At 35.6% G+C, this 16,601-nt stretch overlaps 2 protein-coding genes across 4 annotated transcripts in view; one reads left to right on the plus strand and one right to left on the minus strand.

Annotated features, from left to right (window-relative positions):
• Positions 1–384: 384 nt before the first annotated feature.
• On the minus strand, positions 385–15,879 carry LOC129262264 (ubiquinol-cytochrome-c reductase complex assembly factor 1-like). Its single transcript, XM_064102177.1, has 9 exons — positions 11,979–15,879; positions 10,633–10,776; positions 9,654–9,758; positions 8,426–8,498; positions 7,198–7,255; positions 6,404–6,512; positions 5,823–5,900; positions 4,827–4,940; positions 385–2,299 (listed from the first exon to the last, which is right to left on the minus strand). The coding sequence occupies exons 1-9, from the start codon at positions 12,159–12,161 to the stop codon at positions 2,132–2,134; spliced, it is 1,032 nt and encodes a 343-aa protein (XP_063958247.1). The 5' UTR covers positions 12,162–15,879; the 3' UTR covers positions 385–2,131.
• LOC129283501 (lipid droplet-associated hydrolase-like) overlaps positions 12,333–16,601 on the plus strand; it is a 41,377-nt gene continuing 37,108 nt past the window's right edge. Inside the window, exon 1 of one of the 3 annotated variants that reach the window (XM_054919339.2) lies at positions 12,333–12,463. The gene's annotated coding sequence lies outside the window, so the exon portion shown is untranslated. Of the gene's footprint in view, positions 12,468–16,601 lie in introns of all 3 variants that reach the window. The other 2 variants (XM_054919305.2, XM_064102185.1) reach the window with 2 other exon arrangements.

Below are 16,601 nucleotides of genomic sequence, written 5' to 3' on the forward strand. Positions count from 1 at the left end.
TGAGTGGACGAGTTGGCGATAGATGAATTGGAAATTTACCAAATATTCCTAAGACACAGGTGAGAACTTGCAGTTCATATTTCTAAAAGTTAAATCAATACTAAACAATGCCTTCAACCCTATTCGAAGTCAATCAAACTGTTCTTTCTTTGTTAGAACGGTCCATTTTCAGGTAGACTTAATGAGCTTGGAAAACTTAACTGCTCAAAAATTAATCATCTCAAAACCAACCATAATCACCACTCACATTCATACATGAGCCAAGCTCTAAGTTGTGAGAAAAAACACCAAGAACAGACAGCTCGAAAAAAATCTTTTTCAGGTGACCTTTGGAGTGCACTGGACACTCATTCAGAAATAAAAAGAAAAAAAACATTCAAACAATTGGAAACTTCAAATTTTTTATTCAACAATCACAGGTAAATATATATATATCGTTCAAGAAATATGTCGAAAAGTCCATGAATTGGCATAAAACAATAAATAATGAAATTTTCAAACAAAGTAAATGGCAAAAACACATTCACTCATTGACTTTCATTATTTATCGTTATTTTACAAAATACAGACAGGCATGTTAAGTTCATATATAATTTGTCATCAAACCAATTTTAAGATCATGCATAATACAGGTATGGCATGATAGATTGATTATTCATGGTTAGTCTAACGTAGAGTGAGATTTAAAAAAAAAAAGAATACAGCTAGATTAATGATGTGCAGACAGCACCCGCATCCATAATATTGTTATATCGAGAGTAATCTTAACTTGTAAAAAAAATTGCCAAAAAGCTGTGATTTTTCTTAAATAGAAAGTAGAGCATAATAAATTCTTGTAATAAACATAGGTATCACAGCCATATACACATACTCAAACTTTTAAACTGAAATAGTTGCTTCCTAAACAAACTTATATAAAATAGTTCTCATTATTTTATGTCTGGTGTCGGACATAAAGGAGGAGTGAAAAGCAAACTAAATCATTACGACCCGCGGGTCTCTCATCCCAGCATAACTGATTCCCCTATCTTGTAACCTGAATACATGTATCTAAGGTATAGTTTTTTGGTCATAATTCTCATATTCCAAGACTTACGGACAGATGGAAGCTATTATGTAGTCCATACCTGCCAACTCTGATGGTCAAGAAATAGGAACAAAACACTAAGAAATTCCCAGAAATTTGAACATTCTTAAATTTTTATTCAATACTACTATAGATAATTTTTCACAGAAATAGGAAAACATGGAGAAAATGACTATTTTCTTTTTCTCTCAAATAGGGATGTTCCTATTTAACAGGAACACTGGGCAAGTTTGGTTATCTAAACTGTAGGACTTGCCAATTTCACATTATAAATAAATACTTGAATGTAGGGGACACAAAATAAACTAATTGAACATGGTAAAGTAGTCCAAAATCACATTTCAATTTCATTCACATTCTCAAATATACATAATTCATCACACAGATTTTGCTGAAAGAGCATTCAGTAAAGCAAGGGTTTAACTGGTGTCCACAGCAGAATCTATAAACTCAATCACAGCTCTAGCTAAGCAAAGTATTCATTCAGAAAGCATAAAAAGACTGGGTCCTCATGTTTTTGTTGACCTCTGGTATACTGGGTTCATCTTCAATTGAGGTGGCTTCGGGGAGTGGTTCACTTAAGTCTGGTCTTCCCCCGTGTATCCTCCAGAAACTGATATGACCAATCCACCAATCAAATGGTACAATGAGAGAAGATGCTCATGAAACTGGTGCTTTGTCAACCTCAAGTATCTTGAGTTCATCTTTTGATTGAGACAGCTTTTGGAGTCTGCAATATCCCCTGTAGGTCCTCATGAAACTGTCACTTTGTCAACCTCAGGTATATTGAGTTCATCTTCAGTAGAGGCAGCTTTTAGAGTCTGCAATATCCCCCAGTAGGTCCTTGTGAAACTGGTGCGAACAAGTAATAAATCATATATTACAATGAGAGTAGACACTTGTTAAACTGGTACTTTGTCAACCTTGAGTTCATCTTTTAATTGACACAGCTTTTGGTGTCTACAATCTCCCCAGTAGGTCCTCATGAAAATGGTGCGACCAAGCAATGAATCAAATATTACAATCAGAGAGTACGGTAGACTCTCATGAAACTGGCACTTTGTCGACCTCAGGGATGTTGAGTTCATCTTCAATGGAGGCAGCTTTCGGGAGTGGTTCATCAGAGTCTGGTATCCCACCAGTGTAAGGTTGCCATTTGATCCGACCAACCTGAAGAAGTTTACTGCTGTCTAGACTGTCGAGGTATTGAACCTGTCAAGCGTAGAAACAAAGACAATGTAACATTAACCGAGTGAAACATAAAATGGCATGTCTAGATGCAGTATATATAAAAAACAAGTGAAATGCCCCTGGCAGTCTCACCAGCATTTATGCATTTCAATATAGCAGCAGCAGTGTTGACTTGTGACATTGGAATATAAACAAGTGGAATGCCTCTGGCCGTCTCACCTGCATCACGCGATTCAATATAGCAGCAGTGCTGATTTTGAAAACTACTATAACTCGCACAAGATGTTCAGTGATACTTGGTTACTCTTATTTCCACGTTTTATGAACTAGACCAATACACTTATAGAGATATGATGGCAATTCAACAAATACCCCCAACGTGGCCAAAGTTCTTTGACCTTACATGACCTTTGACCTTGATCATGTGACCTGAAACTCGCACAGGATGTTCAGTGATACTTGATTACTATTATGTCCAAGTTTTATGAACTAGACCAACACACTTTCAAATTTATGGCTGTAATTCAACAAATACCCCAATTTGGCCAAAGTTCATTGACCCTAAATGACCTTTGACCTTGATCATGTGACCTGAAACTTGCACAGGATGTTCAGTAATACTTGATTACTATTATGTCCAAGTTTCATGAATCAGATCCATAAACTTTCAAAGTTATGATGGTAATTCAACAGATACCCCCAATTCGGCCAAAGTTCATTGACCCTAAATGACCTTTGACCTTGGTCATGTGACGTGAAACTCATGCAGGATGTTCAGTGATACTTGATTATCCTTATGTATAAGTTTCATGAACTAGGTCCATATATTTTCTAAGTTATGATGACATTTCAAAAACTTAACCTTAGGTTAAGATTTTGATGTTGATTCCCCCAACATGGTCTAAGTTCATTGACCCTAAATGACCTTTGACCTTGGTCATGTGACATGAAACTCAGGCAGGATGTTCAGTAATACTTGATTAACCTTATGGCCAAGTTTCATGAACTAGGTCCATATACTTTCTAAGTTATGCTGTCATTTCAAAAACTTAACCTCAGGTTAAGATTTGGTGTTGACGCCGCCGTCGCCGTCGCCGCCGCCGTCGCCGCCGCCGCCGCCGTCGCCGTCGGAAAAGCGGCGCCTATAGTCTCACTCTGCTATGCAGGTGAGACAAAAATCTTTCTCAGTTACCCATTGAATAACTTAATCCAAGGCCAAAAATGACCAAGGCTATGGGTGCCCAGTTGACTTGGCTCTATCCAGATCTACATTTAATTGGTTCTGGAAATTTTGGTGGCGATTTAATTTTCCTCATTTGTGTTAGAATTAAATAATTCTAAATTAAGCATCATTTGTAATAGCAGTTAATTATGTATGCGTGTGGGGGGGGGGATTTAGGATGGTAGAAGTTATTCTTGATGAGGAAAATGGTTAGATTGATAGCTGTTGCCTGATATATTGACTGTGTGTGAGCATGAATGAGAATGGTAGAGGGTATTCTTGGTAAGGAGAATGATTAGATTGGTAGCTATTGGTTGACATAGTGACAGTGTGTGTGGGTGGTAGAGGGTATTCCTGATGAGGAGAATGGTTAGATTGTTGCCTGACAAACTGACTGTGTGTGTGGGTGGTAGAGGGTATTCTTGATGAGAGCACAGATTGGTAGCTGTTAGCTGTGTGTGTGTGGGTGGGTGTGGGTGGTAGAGGTTATGGTTGAAGAGGAGAATGGTAAGATTGGTAGCTGTTGCCTGACATATGGACTGTGTGTGGGCATGAATGAGAATGGTAGAGGGTATTCTTGGTAAGAATGATTAGATTGGTAGCTGTTGGCTGACATAGTGACTGTGTGTGTGTGTGGGTGTTAGAGGGTATTCCTGATGAGGAGAATGGTTAGATTGATAGCTGTTGCCTGACATATTGACTGTGTGTGAGCATGAATGAGAATGGTAGAGGGTATTCTTGGTAAGGAGAATGATTAGATTGGTAGCTGTTGGTTGACATAGTGACAGTGTGTGTGGGTGGTAGAAGGTATTCTTGATGAGGAGAATGGTTAGATTGATAGCTGTTGACTGATATATTGACTGTGTGTGAGCATGAATGAGAATGGTAGAGGGTATTCTTGGTAAGGAGAATGATTAGATTGGTAGCTGTTGGCTGACATAGTGACAGTGTGTGTGGGTGGTAGAGGGTATTCTTGATGAGGAGAATGGTTAGATTGGTAGCTGTTGGCTGACATAGTGACTGTGTGTGTGTGTGTGCATGTGGGTGATAGAGGGTATTCTTGATGAGGAGAGTGGTTAGATTGGAACTTGTCACCTGACATATTGACTGTGTGTGGGTGGTAGGGGGTAATCTTGATGGCGAGAAAGGTTAGATTGGTACCTGTTGCCTGACATATTGACTGTGGGTGTGCATGTGGGTGATAGAGGGCATTCTTGACAAGGAGAGTGGTTAGATTGGAACTTGTTGCCTGACATATTGACTGTGTGAGGGTGTGGAAGGGGGTGTGTGTGTGTGGGTGACATTGTTGATGAGGGGAATGGTTACCTGTTGCCTGACATATTCAACCATATTAGCCAATCGCTCTGGATCATCACAGTTTCGAAGGAAAAGGTTCCTCCACAACGCAGCTGCTAATACCTTGTCATTTGACAGTAATCCCTAAAAGAGAGAGAGAGATAAAAAAAAAGGATCCATCAAAGTACATCTGGGAGGATCAAGGAAGGTACAACCAAAGAAGACATGGAAGGAGCAAGTGAAGGACGAGAGTAGGAGGGTTCTTGGGTTGAGGATGGGGGATGCATCAAAATGAGCAGAGGAGATAAGAGATTGCTCCTAGTGGAAGATAAATCCAGCCATCTCTTTTCACAGGACACAACTAGATTCAAATTTGATTTTTACTTGATAAACTCAGTTTGTAAATATATGGTCCAAACACAAATAAATAAGTGATGCAAGACCTATGACTGCAGACAAAGAAGTTCTATTCAAATAGACCTGGGAGGGATTTCACAAGAGGAAAAGTGTGACTTAAAAGAGTCTTGCTTAAATGCAACACGAAAACAGTATCTAACATGCGATTTCATTGATGACAGCAAGACAGTGCATGTTCTCTGCGCATGATCTGACCAATGTGGTGATGCGTTATACACCATAGGCAACTGGAAATTCAAGTGCCATTTTTAGTCACACTTATACCTCTATGAAACGAAACGTCCCTATGGACAGAAAAACTTTCATGCATTAATTCAAGTAACAAAGAGTTGCGATTGATCCAATCAACCACAACTATGGACGCCCAGCAACGTCAACATCTAAAATGCAAGTTAGTTCAAAATACTTTCTAGATATGATGTTCATTCATACATCCATCATTCTCTTGAAAATATTCAGTGTGATTCTCTTTGTTAAAGTAGGAGTTTGTGCAAATTTCCTGTAGAAACAAATTATAGTATGGATGGATTTCCATGAAGTTGAGATTGATTTGATCAATCGTAACTCATTGTAAGACGGGGCCCAGATAATTAATAGTTTTATTCTTACCTCATCATAGGCAAAGAGGGCACCATTGAACTGCTCGACCATCTTAGACAAACTCTCCTTCATCTTAACTGATGGAATCTAGGAAGAAAAAAAAAAGATTCTCAATTTATGAACCTTTGATACCTAATCCATGGAGCGGATATAATTTCAATTTTTATTTCTTTTCATCAATATCTATATTTTCAGTGGTTGGGGGAGTGGGTTTAAAGTATAAGGGCTGCATCCATTTGCACTGACATACATGTATATATCTCATCTACCCTAAAAAGAGAAAACTGTCACTAATAAAAATAACATGCAATAATTACATAGATTTTAATACAATGTTTCCAAGTGCTGCTTATTATAACCCGGCTTTAGCATGTCTACCCTGATCGGGCACTCAAGCATTCAAGGAATTCTTTCCTACCAGGTATCCATTTATTTCACCTAGATGGAGATTGGCAAATGTATATAAATGCCTTAACAAAGGATGAGTGCTGTGGTGAGAATTGAACCCTAGAACTTGTGGTCCTAAGTCTAGAGACTTATCCACTCGGCCACAGCACCTCTCTAATAAGCAAGAAGAGAATAGTACTTACCCCCATGAGCTTCCCTCGAGCCTGAATATCGTGCCACATTGAGAGGATAAGATAGTGAGTCATGTATTTCCCTTCACGTCCTTCTTGCTTTAATCTCACCATGCACATCCTATAAATAGAACAAAAATAAAACAAATAATGTATCATGCCATTAGTCAAAGCAGTACCAAATAGTTTAATGTTGGAGAATTTATGGGAAATTCATTTGTTTCTGTGTCGATCTGAATGTAGCTATCAGTCCAAAGTGAGGTTGAGTGTGTCCATTCATTTTACTGAGGAAGTGATAGTCTATCCATCCGCTGCAACCATAAGGCGATTATTTGCTTTATAATCCACATTTGGGATTGAAACTAGAGCATTAAGACTTAAATTAAAGGGAAAAATAAACTTAAAATTAATCATCAAGTTGAATTCAGGCAGAGCTAAGAGAGTTAAATTTCTTTTCGAAGTACTTCCATGTGTGCTTTTAGTATTTTTTCAACATATGATGGCAGACACATCGAAACAAATTAACCCATACGACATCATTGATATCAAGTCATCTTGCTTTCAAAGAAACAATGAAGCTCCAATGTACAGCACGGAGTACATCCTCACCCACATTTCTTTAATTTTGCATTTTTTTGTCGTTAGATTCACAAATGATCCAAAATAAATTAGCGAACAATAACAAAAGATTGCACCATTATACACAAATATTCCCCAGCTCTTTAATCTGACATATCGGTAGGTGATTTAGAGAAGAAAGAGAATGAAAGATTGAATGAAATTTTTTTTTTCACTGGGTAGCTTACCATACATGAAGCTCCATGATTAAGAACCATGAAAATAGAGTATCAGGCATGTTGCATGCTGTGGGTTGAACAATACAGACAAAATGGTCAAGTATCAATCATCAATCGTAGGCTACTCATTTAAACATAAGTGCAAGTTGTGGTAACAATCTAAAAATTACTTAAAACAGAATCCAATAAAATGATCCCCCAAGTGTTTGTATATGCCTAGTCATTCAGGTAGAAAATGTGTAATTTCTTTATAGAAATGGTGTAAATGAACATGGTATTTCAACCAGGTGTTGGATCTTTTTTCCAAGCAATACAGTAATAATACACTGTCCCACACAATGCTCATGATCTTCATAATTGATAATTTTTCGGCTCAGATTTCATGATTTTGCAGAGTAATGTTAAAACATTTACAGGGGAAAGCAAAATTAAATGTTGCAATATTTATCAAATACGATTTTTAATTACTTGAGTGGCCGCATGTGGCCTAACTGTGACACTTAACACAAATAAAATATTCCCCCCAACCTACTCTTGGAAGTGTGTGGAAATTTGTAAAATGCTGATTTGAAAATTGTCAAATTCTGGGGTTTTTCACTTTAAAACTGTTAACATACAATATTTCAGCCAATATCAGGACACAATAATGCTCTGAGATATACTTCTTGATGTGTTCAATAACCACATTTCAAAATTGAAATTTAAAATGTTACTATTTCTCAATGATCTATTTTAACACAAATAACCCTCCCCATGAAACTGGCGGCATCACATGTCGCCACCACAGGCTACAGTGCATGTATTCTTTTGTACTTCTTTAGAAATTCGAAGCTACATGAAATAATTTGCAGTTTGTTATCACTCCACGTGTAAATGAATCCGATCTAGATCTACAAATTATGACATGGTGAAAATTAACCTTGATTTTAAAGACTTTCTTATAAAATCATTCTGTTGCAACTACATGTGTTTAGCTACACTTTTATCAAATCATTAAATATATATTTTATTTAACATCCTCTACATTATAGGCATGCACATTCATGTAATCTATAAATTGGAATGGGTCTAGAGACATGAACTTTGGGGATTTACAAAAACTGAAGATACATGTAAGCTTTAACTTTACTCACCTCTAAATAATGTTATAGGGCATACACATTCAAGTAATCTATGAATTGAAATAGAGACATGTACTTTGGGGGATTTACCAAAACAGAAGATAAGCTTTACTCACCTCTAAAGAATGTTTCAAAATCATACCCATCTGCACAAGCTTGATACATATTCAGTCCAGCAACTCTCATTTTCTGTGAAAATAATGAAAATAAAACTGACACTGACATGATCATTTTCCTTCAATATGTATTTTAGTACTTTTTTTGCATTTAAGTTGATGACCTACTCATTAATATTAACTATGTGCATGTGTGTGTGTGTGTGTGTGTGTGTGCATGTATGTGTGTTTGTAAATAGTTTTCCATTCTAACATCTTAACCTTATTTTATTTTGTAGATTAGTACATCCTACTGAAGACGGACAGTCAACCTATCCGAAACGTCGAGTCTCTCTACTACTCATCATCTCTACTCGCCGACGCAAGCCAGCATCTCCTCACTAGCTCTACTACTCAAGCTGTTCTCTACTACTCAATCTTTCCTGGTTTACAGTCCTTTTCAGGACTACTTTCAAGAAAGAATACTCTACTCTCAAATCTCCACTTTCTCGCCTATCCATTTCTTCTCTCCTTCTATCCACTGTTTCTATAACACTCCACATGGTGTACCGTAAACCACATCAGCGATAACCATATTAAGTATTCCAAGGCCCCACTCATAAGCCTTGCTTTTATATGGGTCCTAAAACCAATTTGTCTATAATCTAATTGATACGTGTTTATGTACTCATTTGCATTGTATAAATATTTATTCTGATTAAAATCTGAATTTTTTGGGGTTTTAAATAAATAAACTTGAACATTCAAACAGCTTTCGCAGCATGATTCTTTTTCCACATTTTCAATGGGTGCAGTATTGCTAAATAGAGCTGAATTTCTGAAAAGACAAGTCCACCTCAGAAAAATGTTGATTTGAATCAAAAGAGAAAGATCAAACAAACATAATGCTGAAAATTTCATCAAAATTTGGAAGTAAAATAAGAAGTTTATAACATTTAAAAGTTTTACTTAATTTTTACAAAACAGTGATATGCACAACTCAGTGATATGCAAATGAGAGAGTTGATAACATCAGTCACTCACAATTTTTGTCGATACTTTCAGCTTCCCATCATTTTAGCTAGCAAGTTAATCTTGACATCAGAATACAGGTTTACAATGTATGTCTTTTTAATACAAGAAATTGAGTCAGGAGCAATCGTCGTAAGAACAAATATCAAATCATCCATTAAAACAATAAAACTGTCAACATTACATAAAATTAACAGCTGGAGAGAAAGGAACTCACAAATCTGTTGAATCTGAAATTCCCACTTATCCCAACTGAATCTAACATTCGAGTCATTATTCCTGGTTTCTCCTCTGGAAGTAAGGTAGACCTCTTGGTCAAGGCCTGGAGAGAGAAAAAAGAGAAGTGTAGATTGTAAAAACAGCTTTAACCATTTTTCTTTATAATACAGAACAAGCAGAACATTCCTAGAGTGTCTGTATAGTGAAGTTTATGAGTATTCTTTCATGTAATCTTCAAAGTAATCTACAGCCAACTACAATGATTTTGAATACCTTCTACATGTATTTTTTAAGATTTTTTTTTCTATTGGGCATTATATTCAAAATGCATACTGAGAATTGTGCTATAGGATTGGTCAAAAGTCAATCCACATGATAAAATGTAGTATCTCCATTAATCATCCCTTACAGCGATGGAACTGTAGTGTTTCTCTGATCATTGCCGCCAATAGAGTCTCAAAATAGCTAATTCAATGAATATTTATCAAATGGTAGATAATTTTCTCCTCTTTGCTTATTATCTGTGATGTGATATGAATTCCATAAAAGGCCATTTTCACAGAAAATCGAAAATGGTGTAACTTAAGCATTTTTAATATCATCAGATATTAAGATAATATATATTCTATAATTCAAATATTTTCAGACATTATGACCCATTATAAATGGGAATTTGTGGAATTTATAATACAAGCCCTATGGGGCAGCTGATGGCACTTTCAGGGGTGTGAGAGAGCTCAAATGAAAATAGTTGAATTTGTACTTTTGTACAATCAAATCAGGCCTACACAAAAAGCTAAAGTCACACAACTTTGCATATGACGCCACAATATTGTAATTTCAAAAATTCAAAACTATCTTATAATAATTATCTGATTGATTTAGATCAAACCTTGACTGAATTTTATTCTCTAACGTCTATTGTTTCTATTACTAGGCCTTTGTCAGGGTGAATTTCCTCTTGAGTGAATATTTACATTGCATGGGCTTGATGTTCCTAAGAATCTTTGATGACATGATTGAGATACACAATGGTCTAAGGACAGACACGACACTCGACAGAAGTTGAGAAGTGACGTTGATGCCTCTACTCTGCTTATCATTGGTCTTTGAGTACAATGCTGTTGAAATATAAAAAAAAGAGGGAAAAAAATCACATTTTATTCATATTTTCAAACATGTTTTTTTTTAAGTACAATTACAATTAAACTACAATTAACCAAATATAATACTTGCTTATCTACAAAATAATCAAATGGGTCTTGATGGATCTTGATTTGACAAACCATCAGCATAATATAAAGTACAACTGCCTACAAAAGTATTTAATAACAGTCAATTCTTGTGAAGCTCGGACATATTTCTTAACATTTAGCCTACTTTCTATGAAATTCCAAAGGGACTTTATGATTATGTAATTTAACCAAGACAAGGTACCAATTCTTTCACAAACAAAATACTAGTTTGACCTAGTATTTGATGTTAATGTGTATGTCATCCGGCCAACCTAAAGAGGAGAAGGAATTTGGAACTGAATACAGTCATAATGACTTCGTTCAGTATATTCCCGAACAAGTATCCGAAGTATAAAAAGAGATACATGTATTGTTGCCTTGTACTTATCAAACAGATCTAATTCATTAAAGATAGCTAGATTTTAATAGGATATCAGAAAAATAATGTTATGTCTTGCTCTGAACTAATTTCTGTATTCCCACAGAATCTAGAAGCACTTTCAATATATTTTTTAATTGTTTCAGACTGCTGCAACAGCTTTATACACTAAAATTTATGAAAGAAAAAAATAGGGGAAGGAAAAAGGAAATGAAGAGAAAAAAAAGAGAAAACGTTAGAACAAATAGGAGAAGAGTCGAGTGTTTGTGACAAAAGCTTTGACATTTCAACTTGATTCTTGCAAGACATTGCTCAACTTCCTCTTCTTCATAAATAAGATTAACATACCACATGTGGTGTAGTATTGTTTTTGTTCTCCTGTATGGATTGGATGTCAAGTGCCGAGTATCCAGCATCCATCATATGGTGACTTCCCCAAAGGCAACATATGTACGTATATGGTACATGAATATTTACAAGAGTGAGGTATAGTCTGGGCCTTCTCATTTAAACTAACAAAAAACACCTTTCTTTCAAGTTATAAAAATTAAAATTCATAATTATCAATATCATTTTCTTTTTTCAATAAATATTTTATAAGTATTCTAAAGTCCAAGTCTAAATATTAATTTACATAACAGTGAGATATGGTCCATTAACAAAAACGACTTTCTTAACGTTTAATCTACAAAAATGTACATTTACTAACAAAGTAACGAGAGCATGAAAACCAAAGACCACGGACACGGCTGGAAGCTTGAGCGTGCGGTCCCTGGATAGGGATGAACGGCGAAGCGCTGGCTGAGACTGAACTGCTGAATGTGCTGGAGCCGCTGACAAGTCTTCCCAAACTCGGAGCCAATCGGCCCGGTTGTCCCGCAAAATTAAGCATTATCGAAGTAAAAATTCACTGCAAGATGGATAGAAGTCACATCTAACCTCCTGTGCTTAAATCGCCACTTTACGCGGATCAATTAACTGTTGTTTTAGCGTGAAAATTTACAATTTTTAACCGGTTTCACAGCATAGACATCGCCATTTTCAGACACCAAAAGTTGCATAAGATCAGTGCGCAAGTGTTACGTAATCATGTCAGCTGGTGGTAAGCTGTGCCTGTGATTTGGCCTCTCAACAACCCTTTTCCTTGGCCTTGCTGTCATCACTGGCACGGTGGACAGAAAGAGAGACGGTACAGTATGTTAGTTCTCCATTACATATTAAACATTTTCAAGGGAAGTGGATTTGGTTTGGAATGACTGGTGATATTTATTAACTGGAATTGGAACAGAGCTTCTTATTGCGTACCACCTATTGATAATTGTGTCATGTTTTGTAATAGTAAAATCAACTACGGTATAAATTGTAACTAAAGTAATGACGTAGTAGAGACAAGCACTAATTCTATGTACATGTATCATGTGAACACTTCCCTTAATCTTGATTGTATACTGTGTGAACACAGCCTCTACTATAACAACAGACATTCCCCTCTCTTGGATACAAGATGTTAATGTCAATGCATCCCTTGTATTCCCAGAAGGAAAAACCAGTTCCACTGGACCATTTAGACCAGTAGAATTTTAACTGGTAACTCTGGAAATTGGTTTACTGGTCTAACTGGTCATACTGGTCCAGTTAAAATTTTACCGGTCCAGTTAAAAATTAAACTGGTCTTGAATTACTGGAATTTTATACTGGTCTTATTTCTGGTCTCACTGGTCTTCATACTGCTATCCAATTCAAGCTGGCCTTTACTGGTATTTTCTACTGGTCTGATTGGTCCTCGAACTGGTCCTCGTACTGGCCTTAACTGGATCAATTTATTACATGCATGTGGTTTGTTATATACCATGTTCAGTGAAATGTGATAGAAAAGATGGTTAGTAAATTAATCTTTCAGCTGTTATTTTAAATGTGATGAAATTACACATTTTCATTGTGAATTAGTTCACACACTCATTTGGAAATTTTTTAAACAACAATGAGTGCCATTGCAAGGATATTCCATTCTATATCCTGATTTTTCTTTTTAAAATAGGATATGCAAATGAGGTAAACCACGTGATCAGCATCATCAGAATTACTGGTATTACTGGTCTTGACCAGTTCAATTTCAAACAATGAATTACTTTAGACCTAGTTGACTATATCAGAGGAATATATCTTGCTTTGATCTTAATCATAATTAAAGGAAATAATTATTTTAATGATAATGTTAATACTTGATAATCATGATAATATCAATAATAATAATTACAATATCAATATCAATGATAACAGTAATAAGAATGATAACAACAATGATCATAATAATCATAATAATAATAATCATGATAATTATAAGAAGAATGATGATAACAATAATAATGATAATAACTTTCTCTAAATTGCAAGATTCATTTTCCATAATTCGTCAAATGATCTGACTTGAAATAAAGTCATTATTTTGGACCAGTAACACCAGTTTGATGAAAAACAATTTAACTGGTATTACTAATTGCTTCAACTGGAATGCATTTGTTTGAACTGGTCTCCAGTTGATTTTTAATTTACTGGTCCAGTTAAAAATCAACTGGTCCAGTAAAAATATACTGGAAACCAGTAAAATTCTACTGGAAACCAGTAAAAAGTTTTACTGGTCTTATACTGGTTTTTCCTTCTGGGTTATGTTAGCTTTAAGCTGCTGCAATGGGCAATTTATAGGGCTCTATTATAACATCATGCCTTGCTCACCCATGCTTGGCAGTAACTCCTAGTAAGGCATAGGGTATAAATAGGAGACAGTTTTTAGTTAGGTTAGTTGTTATGAGTTGTTATTGAGTGTGCATGGATCCACCGCTGAAAGCGTACCAGCCTGAGGAAGCACCATACCCCGGCAGCTACACTACAGCTAGGACCCAGAGCGCTCTGCAACGACCTCTTCGACTTCATCTTCCTGAGCATTCCAGGCCTTCATCGACTTCGAGATCCATATCTTAAGGTTAGATTTATAGCGCATAAGTTATCATAGTTTACAGTCTAAGTTTATAGGCCACGATACAATAAATGGCGTAGTCGGCATTAGAATTTGTTAGGGGAGGGAAAGGTAAAGGAATGTAGTTTAATGATAGGTACAGTAGTTTAAGGACGTTCCACAGTTATGTTTGTGCGCATTATGATCTGCGCATATTTTACACTCTGCGCGCTGACGTCACAATGGATGAACAGGCGATTAATTAGCTGTGGTTATGAGCTGATTTTTCTCATCATCTGCATGCTAACTACAGATCCGATGCGTTATTTTATGAAGCTAAAAAACTGGAATTATTCCATGGACCATTTTTAAAAATATGTCTACAATTTTGACATACTTTACTCTGCAATGCTGCCAAGAATCACGAATATGACCCCGAGTTTGAATAAATGGTAGAGTGGTTTTGTTTTTTGTCTTCACATAGATACAAAGCATTTGGCACATTTTTGGTGTTTTAGAAAGCACATTTTCTCTAATAAAAATACTGATAGTTTGAAAACAAGCACATGAACCCCTATTTTTTAATGTTTGCACCTCTTATGTATACCTTCCTCTACAACTTTGCAAATTTTGGTGAAAATGACATGGATTTTGAATAAAGTGCAGCATTTTTTGTACTTTTGTAGTTTGTTATTGAAATTTCACATTTTTGAGATTGGGTTTTTGTTATCTCTTACGCCATTTTTAAGAACTGACAGTGCTGTTAGACTTAAAATTGCAAACAAATAGTACTATAAATAGATTCTCCATTCTAACAATACAATGATTAACTCTCTTGCAAAATTTGATGACTTTTTCATGTATTTTGACTGAGTAATATAGGTTTAAACTCAATGGCCCGTATTCTGATAGCAGGTTTAATTTAACCCTAGTCTAAAGTTAACCCTGGTTTAACTAAACCTCCTCTAAACCTCACCTCTGGTCTAAGTGTAGTTTAATTATTTTGGTATTCTGATAGCCGGGTTTAACTAAAGCACATTTTCTCTAATAAAAATACTGATAGTTTGAAAACAAGCACATGAACCCCTATTTTTTAATGTTTGCACCTCTTATGTATACCTTCCTCTACAACTTTGCAAATTTTGGTGAAAATGACATGGATTTTGAATAAAGTGCAGCATTTTTTGTACTTTTGTAGTTTGTTATTGAAATTTCACATTTTTGAGATTGGGTTTTTGTTATCTCTTACGCCATTTTTAAGAACTGACAGTGCTGTTAGACTTAAAATTGCAAACAAATAGTACTATAAATAGATTCTCCATTCTAACAATACAATGATTAACTCTCTTGCAAAATTTGATGACTTTTTCATGTATTTTGACTGAGTAATATAGGTTTAAACTCAATGGCCCGTATTCTGATAGCAGGTTTAATTTAACCCTAGTCTAAAGTTAACCCTGGTTTAACTAAACCTCCTCTAAACCTCACCTCTGGTCTAAGTGTAGTTTAATTATTTTGGTATTCTGATAGCCGGGTTTAACTAAACCTGGGTTAAACCCGGGTTTAAAATTCTTTTTGGAAATAATAACCCTCTTTTAACCAAGACTAGCACCTTTTTGGTAAATTACTGCTGCAGAGTGCAGGGATGATTGCAACAAAGTTGAAAAAAATGTTATTAAAGTTGTTTTTTCTTAAAAATTGGGATTTTATGGAAACTAATGACAACTATTGTAGTGAAAAAAAGCATTCATCACCCATATATGGTAAGAAATTTTCATTAAATTTTTCTTTATTTTTGTTAATTACTAAAACATTTCAACCCCAAACCGAGTGACTTGCACAGTTTTTTGTGTATCAGTCCCATTCATTGCTTTTCATGTTTGTCAAAATCTAAATTGAATAGATTCCCCTCAACCATACTCTACTCTCTAGACTAGAGTCTAGACTCTAGTCCTAGATCTAAAACAATAAGTTAAGAGGTCGACGTCTTTATTCTAACTTTAAGTAAGGGAATTATTTTTAACTTTTGAGAGAAGTCTTGGGTCTAACATTAGGCCTATAGGCCTAGTTAGATCTAGCCTAGGCCCAATTGTTTGGAGGAGAATTGAACATTGTTTTGAGTTTGACAGTTACTTTACTGAAGCAAAACGTGTCTACGATACGTAGTCTAGTGAGTTAGTGGAGCAACCGAGACTGAACTGAAGATAAATATTGGTCTAGGCCTAGAACAAAATTCAGGACTTGTCTTAGGCTGGCTTGCATGTAGCTTAGGGACAGGGATAGATATAGATTATTATTCTAACCTTAAGTGTAACAAAGTTAGTGGAATACGAATAGATCTGATTTGTCTTAGAGTTAGACTTAGACAAAAAGCTTTGA

This window comes from Lytechinus pictus, chromosome 1, assembly GCF_037042905.1.
Source record: "Lytechinus pictus isolate F3 Inbred chromosome 1, Lp3.0, whole genome shotgun sequence".
In the NCBI taxonomy this organism is placed as follows: Eukaryota; Metazoa; Echinodermata; class Echinoidea; order Temnopleuroida; family Toxopneustidae; genus Lytechinus; species Lytechinus pictus.

Coding starts and splice junctions, on each gene's coding strand:
- LOC129262264 (XM_064102177.1), bottom strand. CDS start 12,161: ATGCTTAATTTTGCGGGACAACCGGGCCGATTGGCTCCGAGTTTGGGA. Junction 7,256..8,425: donor TTTTGAAACATTCTTTAGAG/GTGAGTAAAGCT, acceptor TTCAACCCACAG/CATGCAACATGCCTGATACT. Junction 2,300..4,826: donor TTGAATATGTCAGGCAACAG/GTAACCATTCCC, acceptor TACGCTTGACAG/GTTCAATACCTCGACAGTCT.